At 44.0% G+C, this 12,695-nt stretch overlaps 1 protein-coding gene across 1 annotated transcript; it reads left to right on the plus strand.

The window, feature by feature from the left end:
• Positions 1–948: 948 nt before the first annotated feature.
• LOC139480319 (dynein light chain Tctex-type 5-like) lies at positions 949–1,811 on the plus strand. Its single transcript, XM_071263373.1, has one exon. It carries the CDS (start codon positions 1,001–1,003, stop codon positions 1,520–1,522), a length of 522 nt encoding a protein of 173 aa, XP_071119474.1. The 5' UTR covers positions 949–1,000; the 3' UTR covers positions 1,523–1,811.
• Positions 1,812–12,695: the final 10,884 nt, after the last annotated feature.

Here is a 12,695-nt window from a genome sequence, read left to right on the forward strand (position 1 = left end):
TGACGTTCACATCTCATTAACGTTTAAATGACCTGGTTTATGTATTAAATAAACGTCGTAGTCTCTTTGTCATGAAGTTGATTGTGTTGTAGATCTTGTATATTCTTTTGTAAAATTATTGATGTCATTATTAAGCCTTAAACAAACAGAAATGACACTTGACACGCCCGTGATGCGATTAGTTCAACGCCCATTGTCCAGTTCATGTGATTGGTTGGTTGGTTTGTTGTTTAACCACACTAAAGCATAACGGGAAGAATGAAGGGTAATGAAAATAAGTTTAGATATTTATCCCGGTAACCATTAACATATCCTACCATTAACCGAGGATATAATCGGGGGTCAACGGCACCCATTAAAACCGCCGTGTTTGAAATACCGATTTAAGTTCTACATGTTCATTGCTGGAAGAAACACGATCGTCCAAAGCTGATTCCCCTATGCTTGAAAGCAAACTTTCTGTTGTGAGGTCTTAGTTTAGTTCACACTATAGTGATGTCATTCATGAGTGGTCCTTCTTCGCCCGTCCGCCGTGACATATGAAACGCTTGTCTTATTAGTCGACGGTTGGCAGGAGGGCATTTGTTTACACTGAGTACAGCCTATGCTACTTGAATACACCTGTCTAAGGGTCGTATGAATTTTTATTCAAGGATGAACGAGCTTGCTAATTGACTCCTGAGATCAATTTCTGCTACCGCTTGGTGATCGGGGAACGGCAAGCACAATAAAATCAATCGCATTGGAGAGACATACTCCAGTCGGCAGACAGACTGAAGGATATAAGAATTGCCAACGGAGCCTTATCTTGGAAACCTTAACTTCCTCACAAAGCACTGTGATCACACAAACTTTTTAAGACCTGGTCGATGTGTGTGTGTTAAGTTATTTGATCGCGTTCCTATCATCTTGACGTCCGAAGCTTGCGGGATCAATTTAAATCGATTAAGGGTAATTCTTGTCTTACTGGATAAAGGATTAGACTGAAAGTATTAGAAAAATGAGCACGGCAGTTAGACGCCAGTCAACGGACACTGGACGGGTCAATCTTCGACGACAGTCCGTCGACGTCAATAGGATCGCCAGCAACATCGGTAGATCTTCAATGGACGGGACTAGAGCTGCCATGATTTTGACGTCTGCTCAAAGCCGTCCGCCTCAAGGACCCCGGATGGAGAATTCATACAGACTCGAGCCCGAGAAAGCGTTTCCAAGTGTTTCCGTGAAAAAGATAATTCAGAGTGTATTTGAGGAGATGATAGGTGACAAGGAATATGACCCTGCAGAGAGCACGCTTTTGGCGGGAAAGCTGGCAGACGTTATCAAGCACCGCGTGAAAGAGCTCGGGCACCCCAGATACAAGATTGTTGCAACCGTAGCTTTAGGTCCAGCCGTGATGTCCTCCGTTGCCATGGTGAGCAGGTGTGTGTGGAACCCAAGTATGGACACGTTCGCTGAGTATGCTCACAAAAATGGAAAGATGTACGCCTGTGGGCTTGTGTACGGGTTGTACCTGGAATGATGGTTGTGAACCTAGTTGCATAAGGAGAGACTATACCATTAAGCAAGTGAATTGTGCTAAGGACTAGGATGTGGAACATGTGGAAGGATGCTCACGAATAGTGGACAATGTAGTTCGTTTAAGAGTGATGATTATACCAATAGGGACATTTGTCCAGAAACAACGTATTCTTCAATTACGGATTGGGAACCATTATTGGGATAGAGGCAGATATGTGGTGAGGATGTTTCAGGATCTAATGTCGAACTATGAAGCGTTATGATATGTGTGGCTCATTCTGTCATGTCAAACTGAAGCAACTGTCCTCTATGTTTTAAACTGCTCAGAATCTATGATATAATCAGTGGTCGAAGTCTTTATGTGTGCCTCTTGTGACTCAAAGTCAATACGGTTATGTGCGTCTATGTAAAGTAAACTTGGCGTAACAACACGTTTTACAAATGCTTTGCGATGTAACGCAGGAGGACAAATTCGGTGGTCGGAGGATGGGGTGGGGAGGTGGCTTTTCAGAAAATAATGACCTTGGTTTGGGAAGGGTCTTCTTTTTGTAAAGTCCTGAATGTGAACTGTCCGTCCCTACCCCGTAATGAATGACCTGTGCTAATCAGAAGCAAGTGTAGGGAAGTATGGCTTGGGGTGAACATAATTGACTATTTGCTATACCCGACTTCGTTGTATACGGTGTTGACCGTGTGTTTTTCGTGACAATGCGGGTTCGTTAGTGACTCTGACCAGCCAGTTGGTTGTACAGTTCAACTCTACCATTGGCTCCTGCGTTTAGCTACTTGATGCACAAACAAACCCAAGGTCATACCATACCTACATGTACTCCGCCCTATGGTGGCCCCATACACCTCCACCCCCAACCCCCCACCCCCCACCCCCCACCCCATCCCTCAGACGGAGTAACATCCGGCTTGGTTTTACATTTCGTTATACAAAATACTTTTTCTATAAATAGTCCATCTCAGACTTCACATAATACGTACATCGATGGAGACTGTGGAGAGCGTCAAATATATATATATATATATGTTTATGTTAATTTATCAGGTTTTCAATAAAAAAAACAACATAAAACGTATTCTGTTTTATTTTTACTTACATGGAGACAGTTTAACTGTGGGAAGACACGACACCATTAAGAATTCATCTTCTCTGACCTGTGCCAACAGCTTATACATGTGTACCTGTATAGGTGAGGTGAGGTGAGGTGAAATGGGGTTTAACGTCGCGTCCAAGATTATTGCACTTATATAGCGACGTGCATGCACGTGTGTGTGTGTTTGTGTGGCTGCTTGTACTAGTCCGGACTGATGCCGATTTATAGTGCTAGCTCACTGAGACACCATGCCGCAGTTTAACATGAATACCCCACTCAGACACAGTATACTGACTCCGAGCCGACCAGTCCTTGTTTTAGCCCTTTAATGCCGAGAGCCAGACAGGGTAACAACAAGTACCATCTTTTAACGTCTTTTGGTATGATCGAACCCCGGACCTTCCGCTCTCCGGGCGGACGCTCTACCACTAGACCACGGAGGCGGTCGTACCTGTAAAGTGATGGGCATTTTAATTATTTGTCATTCGACTGATCATCATCTCTTCTACGGCAATCTGTCTCCCAGACGACAGAGAATAAATTGAAAAATGACCCCAATTCAAGTCTAGAATGATTTGGTACGTCTAGATTCCCCCACCTCTAGGAATTAATCATTGTTCTAGGCTCCATTTGGTTTCTATTTTCTATTTTAAAATAAGATAACTTTTTTTACTTGGACTATGTTGTGTTATATCCATACAACGCCAATTTACTTCATAAATACGTTTTAAAGAATTAATGAATGAACGTATTTCGCAGTTTCATCTAACATTTCGGGTAACATAAGTGAAGATATTAATGTTTGTTTGTTGTTTAACGCCGCACTCAGCAATATTCAAGCTTAATGACGGCGGTCTGTAAATAATCGAGTCTGGACCAGACAATCCAGTGATTGACATCATGAGCATCGATCCATGCAATTGGAATACTATGACATGCATTAACCAAGTCAGCGAGCCTGACCACCCGATCCCTTTAGTCGCCTCTTACAACAAGCATAGACGCCTCTAACGACAAGCATTGGTTCCTGAGGTCCTATTCTAACCCGGATCTTCACGGGTCGAAGATACAACTGAACGGGCAGTTATAACGGGTATTGTTGTAGTGTAAGATAAAGGCGTTGGATTTAACGTTGTATAACGGTATGTTGATTATGTTATGGCTGTCAACTTAATGCTGGGGGCGGTGGTGAAGCCTAGTGATCATAACATTCTCTCATCACGTGGAAGGCCGGGGCTCTATTCCCCAAATGGGTACAATGTGTAAAACCCAATTCTGGTTTTCTCCGTCGTGATATTACTGGAACATTGCTGAGCGGCACAAAACCATATTCACTCACTCACTTGACGCTTGACGAGTGAGTGAGTGAGTGAGTATGGTTTTACGCCGCTTTTAGCAATATTCCAGCAATATCACGGCGGGGGACACCACAAATGGGCTTCACACATTGTACCCATGTCGGGAATCGAACCCGGGTCTTCGGCGTGACGAGCGAACGCTTAAACCACAAGGCTACCCGACCGCCCCTGATGGGGCTGGACGAAAGCCTGTGACGCAGGTTGTACACGTCAACTACTTCGGTGAAACCCACGAGCACGGGTAAAGGCTGACAAACCAAAGTTCATAATCGGAGTCACAACAACCAGCGGATCCTGGTAGCAGATAGGGGACGCAACTCTGCACAACGACTTGCGGCGCCTCAGAAAATTTGGTCCTCCGTGTCCACAAATCATAATGCAGATTGGTAGAGTTGAAGCAATTACTAGTATTTCAAAAATTAATTTGCCCAACCCCCTGTGTGAAACATCGCTGAATAAACGGGAGCTACAGCAGTCAACATAGTCAACATCTTCTTTATCTTAATCAATAAGAACATATCGACAGAAGCAACTATCTTTAGTTGCGCGGACACTGATATTTTACTATCGTGTTGAGAATAAAGCTAAATCTTCACTTCAGACCAAATTGAAACATGTATACTGAGTCAAATTAAAAACTTCACATTTTTAAAAGTAATCCCATATATGATATACAACGGACAAATGTATCAGAGAAGGTAATTTTTAATGATTAATGTCCAAAGAAGGATTTTAATTAACGTTGGTAACCATAATTTGTTCCAAGCACCTACGGTATTCGGTAATAACATCAACAGTTTATATCATAAGTCCCAAGTACGAGAATCTAATAATGATGGCACACAAGTTCAGTAGCCTCCGCATGGACCTTGTGATGCTTGTGAACACATGATTGGGAAGACGACGCCATTGTTGCTGCAAAATGGTGCCAAGATCTTGCAAATTCTGTGGTTGGTTCTGGAGAGTGCGCAGACTTCTGCCAAGAGCATCCCAGACGTGATCGATGGGATTGAGGTCGGGAGACCTTGACGGCCAGTCCATGACGTTGACTCCCGCATTCTGAAGGAAATTTATTGTCAAAATTGGTATGTGGGGTCTGCCATTGTCGTGTTGGAAGATCAAACCGGGTCCATGTGCTGCCATAAAAGGCAGAAGTTTTGGTGCCAGTACCTGGTCGCGGTAAGCAGCAGCGTTGAGGTTGCCACGGATGACAAGAAGCCTGGAACGTGCATTGCCACAGAAAGCACCCCACACCATGACACTTCCGCCTCGAAATCTGTCAACTTCCTGTACACAACACTGGGCGTAACGTTCATGACGGCGCCTCTACACCCTCGCCCTACCATCGCAAATCGAAGATTAAATCGGGATTCATCACTGAAGACGACTTGATTCCAATTACTCTGAGTTCATCGTAAGTGTCCCTGTGCCCACAATGGACGTTGACGTCTGTGTAATTGAGTCAGAATCGGCCCGCAGTATGGCCGTCGTGCTTGAAGGTGAGCAGTTCTCAGACGGTTTCGAACAGTTTGCGCACTCAGTCTACCCCTAAACATTTCATTTCTAGTTGATGTAGCCGTAAAAAATCGGTTACGGGGGTGACGTAAGACAATCTGACGATCCTCTGCATGTGACGTCACACGTGGTCGACCAGGCCGAGGGCGATCAGCGGGGGTACCCGTTTGCTGTAGACGCGTCGACTACAACCCATCGTCCTTGCGACTTCAGCTACGGACTTTCCCGTCTGCAAATTGCCGATGGTACGTTCACGTTGCACAATTGAAAGGCGTGGCATGACAAATGGCCGTAAAGACTTTTGTTTTCTTGTGTTTTTCTTTTTTTGTTAATGACTGCTAACAAGTATGGCTGAAAACACGTGCGGTATTATGGCCACGTGACCAGTTGCACGTGAAAAAACACTTTTGCCACTATAGTGCTGTGCACATGATTTTGATCGATTCACCTGCACAAAAACGGGTGTTATCTGAAGACAATACGTGGCCATTTAGGATTGTGAATTTTAGGATTGCTAAGTTTTTAATTTGGTTCAGTATATTATATCAGAGACCTTATGATAGATTATATGGTCTCTGATTATAGTCATGTTGTTTTATCATAGTTATTCCTATATCGGTAGCTACCCCTGTGGGAGTAGAAAAGATCCTCGGTGCCGTTTGCTTGAAGTGAAAACCCACTTTTGAGCTTTGTTGTGTTTGTTTGTTGTTGTTTTACGCCGCACTCAGAATTCCAGACATATGACGGCGGTCAGTGATTGACATCATAAGCATCGATCTACGCAATTGGGATACGATAACATGCATCAACCAAGTCACAGAGCCTGACCAGCCGATCCCGTTAGTCGCCTCTTACGACAAGCATGGGTTGCTGAAGACTAGTTCTAACTTGGCTCTTCACGGGTCGCCGACTTATGAGAGGAATGGGTGGTCAGTGTGTGGCCTGGTTAGTTGATTTTTACTGGTGCTGTAAACCACTGGTTTGCTTCCTCAATTATGTGCAGGCCGTCTTTCTATAACTGTGTGTAAAATAGCATTCACTCTCTCACTCGTCAACAAACTCCAATAACACATGTATTATTTTAAACATGCACTTTTTACGAGGCAGAAAATATAACGTTGTCATTAACATTGTGCAACATGTGGGAATACAGAATATAAAACAAATACGCCCAAACAAGTATGATCGTCCCTTTGAGAGGAGCAATATAGCCCCGACTCACTTGTACAAAGCGATCTTAGCGTTATTACTATTGTAAGCCAATGTTAAATTGCAGAACTTAACAGTATTACCAATCAATCAATCAATGTTTTATTCCAACAAACCACCATAGGTGGTACAGGAACAATACAAATAAAGTTATAACATAAACAATAAATTGTAGTGATCACTTGGTAGATTATAGTGTTGTACTCATCTTCTGACAGCATTATTAATAATTCTTATATTATTTGAGGTAAACAAAACTTTGAACTTTGCGAGATTCGGCCATTTACAAAGATGTGATATATAATGTGATCTCATTGTAAGTCTTTGTTAAAGTATAGGACTTAATGATATTATTTATTTGTAAACCTATGTTAAAGTATGGGACTTAATGATATTATTGTTTTGTAAACCTGTGTTAAAGTAAGGGACTTAACGCTTTAAACAAGTGACGTAACGCTACGACGGCTTCATGCATACGTGCCCTGATTTGATATATTGGACGTGTACACAGAACGGGATAACATATGATCCCATAAACTAAGTGCGTCGGTTCTATTAAAGCACATGTCACAACACTCATAGCTAATTCATACGACGCCCGACACACACCAGTCCAAAGGGGGTATCATAAATATCTCCAGTGTATTGACTAGTTTGAAACCCCCCCAACGTTAATCCCAACACAACAAGTACTTTAACTTGAAATCCCCACACTCCGGGAGCAGTCTGTAACGAAACAACGCTTGCTTCATGGCGCTATATCAAACCCGTCCACGGTAACCTAGGAATACGGAAGATGAAGGCATTGAAGTCTGGGCACTTATGCTTTAAGTGGGACTCTTACATTTCACGTTAACACGACCTCACTTGTTCAAGATAAGATTTGAGACTGTATAAATTGTTGAGCAATTCACTTGTGAATCAATTTTGCATTTTTTATTGATATGATTTTAAGATTTAAGTAGCAATTTTGTTTTCAAGTACGCGAGAACATGTGGGTATATATCTACCCCATGCAAAGAAAATCATACTTACTATGACACGTAGAATGGGCGTGTTTATTGTAGGCATGGCACGGTCGTCACTTGAGGGAATAATAGGTAGCACATGGTCGTCACGACTGAATTATATAGACGGGACATGTTCGTCACATGATTGATGTATGTGGACAATACATGTGTGTGACATGATTGATTTTTAGACAGGACATGCCCGTCACATGACTGAATTATATAGACGGGACATGTTCGTCACATGATTGATTTATATAGACGGAACATGCTTGTCACATGATTGATTAATATAGAAAGGACACGTTCGTCACAAGATTGATCGATATGGTCAATACATGTTTGTGACATGATTGATTTATAGACAGGACATGCCCGTCATGGTCGTCACCTGATTGCATTATAGACAGGGCATGATAGTCACATGATTGAATTATATACAGGACGGGATCTTCACATGATTGAATGGGATCGTCACATGATTGAATGGGATCGTCACGTGATTGAATTATAGACAGGACATGCTCGTCACATGATTGAATCATCGACAGGACGTGAAGTAATGTGTGTTCATAGGCACAAGAGCAATCACTAGTGTTGCCATCATCTTCTTATATATAACATGTCAAATTCAAAAGCATTCCTATTGTATTCCCACCATCTCTTAAAATGTGTCCTAATATATCTTGATGTAGTAAATCGGATAAAATATGTGTCGCTGATGTCAACAGAAACAATTCCTTTGTGGGATCTACGATAATCCATAAGCTAAAAGTTGTAAAATGGATTATTACTGTCAGAAAAAAACCCATTGTCCTTATTCAAAACCACGTGAGTTAAAGGGGAACCCTCTTCGACTGTTGCAGCAGAGTTCTGTGGACTAAACTCAGTAGTTCGAGACAGACAAATCAGTCAGTTTGAGGCTGACCCAGACTTGATTTTTAATGTTTCTTGTGATTAATAACTTTTGAAAATACGGCACAGTTTCTTAAAACGGCCGATCGTCATTCTGATTATTCTTTCAAATGATCTGAATATGTGTGTGTGCAAATATTGGATAGATTGTATCACTACTTTATTAATATGTGTGATAAAGTGACAGCATTATCTTATAAGTGTTAAAATATAATAAATATAATTTAAATAAATCATTACTTCACATAAGTAAGTTACTCATGCTGTCACGCGTACATAACAAATCCTGAGTGAGTGAGTGCGTGAGTATGGTTTTACGCCGCTTTTAGCAATATTCCAGCAATATCACGGCGAGGGACACCAGAAATGGGCTTCACACATTGTACCCATGTCGGGATTCGAACTCGGGTCTTCGGCGTGACGAGCGGACGCTTTAACCACTAGGCTACCCGACCGCCCTAACAGATACTGAGAGCAAATAAAAACTTATATAACAAAATCTCCACATGGCTTGAACATGTGGCTGAGCGGGACGGGCATCTTGGTTACGACTTGTTGACTATTCTCGTCAGTAATTAATCCACCTGTTATGAATTAACCACAGAAGTGTTCAATGACAGGAGGACGTGACGTTAACGATACAGGCGTCTTATCACATACACAGCAATTCAAACTAATCTTGATCACCATGTCATAAACTCGATCAGTTCTGTTATTTACCACCGCAAAGATTTTGAGAAATAATACATTAGGGCCAGAGGGTTAAACCGGTGTTTGCAGGGAATTGTGACTACACACACTCGTGCCAGTCTATGGTACCAGTCTCGGCTTAGCACTATCGGGAATACCATCAGATCGAGGCACCGGGCCATGTGACGGGTTGGCTGATAATCCTAATGCGGCATTGTTGTTAGAAATGGCGACGGGTAGGGTCAGTGAACGCCGTGGGTTCTGGTTCTTGAACTGGCGTTGGTACGAGATTTTAAACCAGCGTCCGAGGATATTAAAAAAATTATGGGAAAGGGTTTTATCCAACTTATTAATCTCTATTCATCATTATTTAAACCGCGATGTGTCGAAGTTACGGTTGTCTCGAAGTCATACTTCCAGCACAATGTTATTCTTATAAGTAGACATTTAATTAATTTTCTAGTTGTTTTGTGTTATTCATTCTTCAGACCAATCGGTAATTGTATGCCGAGTTCATTTTTTTATTGTGTCGAACCTCGGAAAACTCGAAATATGTACGTAGGTCCCTTAAACTTCGACACAACGTTGTTTGACTGTACTTTATAAACGATTAGAATTTATGTAAACATTTTCTTAAAAGAGTGAGTGAATGAGTATGGTTTTAGGCCGCTTTAAGCAATATTCCCGCAATATCACGGCGGTGGACACCAGAAATGGGCTTAATACATTGAACTAATGTGGGGAATCGAACCCGGGGCTTCGGCGTGACGAGCTAACGCATTAACCACTAGGCTACCCGAGCATAACGGTCGCTCGAGCACAATGGTTAATGGAATGATGAATCATAATAGCTGGTTTCAAGTCTTATGTTAAGATGCTTCAACATGAGAAACACAAAAATGACTTAAAAACAAAACGTTGTCTTAAGAATGTCTTTTCCAATGTCCGCGCATTCAAGGCGTGTGTTTATTCATAGATTTACACACTGGCTTTTCTCCACAAATAATCCGTTCTTTTGAACTCTTATACAACAGTAGAGATATCTCGCCGCTACTGTAATGAAACCCAGAATTGGCCCGTAGGAGATACAGTACCAAACGATCAATAGTAAGATAGAGTAAAGTCGTTATGGTGTGGATCACGTGTGATTAATCCAGTATCAGCCCAAACAACAGCCAGGGTTCGGCTTTCCTCGGCTGAAGACGGCGGCCACCCGGGGTGTGGACATACTCTACTGTAACGGGACTTGCAGGGACACTCACCCCGCGCGGGAAGACGTGTCAGCCCACACATGAGTCATCAGGGATCGTTGCCTCTATACAGATCTATTGAACGGATATCGCACTTGTTGATGGAATTACCTCTACAGAGATCGCTAAGATGGTTGCTTCGCATGTGACTGGGCTATAAAAAACAGTAACTTATTGGCGGAACATTAGGTTTATTATCTCGGGTATAGTACCCGTGCTGAAAGACCTGCGCTGTTTATTGAATGACGTATAGGCCTGTGTGGTGTTCGTTACCTGGTTGACATATACCCTGGTATATCATGATCCCTGCTTAGAAACGCTGTCCGCGTGTTCAGTGGTTACCGTTTTTTTTATAGAAAATATTAAATAGATAGGATTTATACACAGATACAGTTATCGTCACGGGCAATTGTCGTCAGACAAGAAGATCCTGTGATCCAGTATTTGGTTGTATTTTTGACTAAGTGAGAGAATGTTGTGTAATGCCAGTCTGCATTATGACCTTGAAAAATCAGTGGTTGAAAAATGACAAGCATGGGTTTCCGGGTATTTTTACCGAGTACCTACAGTGTTGTGGTGGGTCCTTCACCATGTCCTACAGTGTTGTGGTGGGTCCTTCCCCATGTCCTACAGTGTTGTGGTGGGTCATCCCCCATGCCCTACAGTGTTGTGGTGGGTCCTTCCCCATGCCCTACAGTGTTGTGGTGGGTCATCCCCCATGTCCTACAGTGTTCTGTTAGGTCCTTCCCCATGCCCTACAGTGTTGTGGTGGGTCCTCCCCCATGTCCTACAGTGTTGTGGTGGGTCATCCCCCATGTCCTACAGTGTTGTGTTAGGTCCTCCCCCATGTCCTACAGTGTTGTGGTGGGTCCTTCCCTATGTCCTACAGTGTTGTGGTGGGTCCTTCCCCCATGCCCTACAGTGTTGTGGTGGGTCCTCCCCCCATGTCCTACAGTGTTGTGGTGGGTCCTTCCCCATGTCCTACAGTGTTGTGGTGGGTACTTCCCCATGTCCTACAGTCTTGTGTTAGGTCCTCCCCCCATGTCCTACAGTCTTGTGTTAGGTCCTCCCCCCATGTCCTACAGTGTTGTGGTCGGTCCTTCACCATGTCCTACAGTGTTGTGGTGGGTCCTCCCCCCATGTCCTACAGTGTTGTGGTGGGTCCTTCCCCATGTCCTACAGTGTTGTGGTGGGTCCTCCCCCCATGCCCTAGAGTGTTGTGGTGGGTCATCACCATGTCCTACAGTGTTGTGTTAGGTCCTCCCCCCATGTCCTACAGTGTTGTGGTGGGTCCTTCCCCATGCCCTACAGTGTTGTGTTAGGTCCTCCCCCATGTCCTACAGTGTTGTGTTATGTCCTTACCCATGCCCTACAGTGTTGTGTTAGGTCCTCCCCCATGTCCTACAGTGTTGTGGTGGGTCCTCCCCCATGTCGTACAGTGTTGTGGTGGGTCCTTCCCCATGCCCTACAGTGTTGTGGTGGGTCCTCCCCCATGCCCTACAGTGATGTGGTGGGTCCTTCCCCATGTCGTACAGTGTTGTGGTGGGTCCTTCCCCATGCCCTACAGTGTTGTGGTGGGTCCTTCCCCATGCCCTACAGTGTTGTGGTGGGTCCTTCCCCATGTCGTACAGTGTTGTGGTGGGTCCTTCCCCATGCCCTACAGTGTTGTGGTGGGTCCTCCCCCATGCCCTACAGTGATGTGGTGGGTCCTTCCCCATGCCCTACAGTGTTGTGGTGGGTCCTCCCCCATGTCGTACAGTGTTGTGGTGGGTCCTTCCCCATGCCCTACAGTGTTGTGGTGGGTCCTCCCCCATGTCCTACAGTGTTGTGGTGGGTCCTTCCCCATGTCCTACAGTGTTGTGGTGGGTCCTTCCCCATGTCCTACAGTGTTGTGGTGGGTCCTCCATCATGCCATACAGTGTTGTGGTGGGTCCTTCCCCATGTCCTACAGTGTTGTGGTGGGTCCTCCATCATGCCATACAGTGTTGTGGTGGGTCCTCCCCCTCCCTACAGTGTTGTGGTGGGTCCTCCCCCATGTCCTACAGTGTTGTGGTGGGTCCTCCATCATGCCATACAGTGTTGTGGTGGGTCCTCCCCCTCCCTACAGTGTTGTGGTGGGTCCTT

The sequence above is a fragment of the Haliotis cracherodii genome, unplaced genomic scaffold, assembly GCF_022045235.1.
Source record: "Haliotis cracherodii isolate W230 unplaced genomic scaffold, xgHalCrac1.p SCAF_4, whole genome shotgun sequence".
NCBI classification, from domain to species: Eukaryota; Metazoa; Mollusca; class Gastropoda; order Lepetellida; family Haliotidae; genus Haliotis; species Haliotis cracherodii.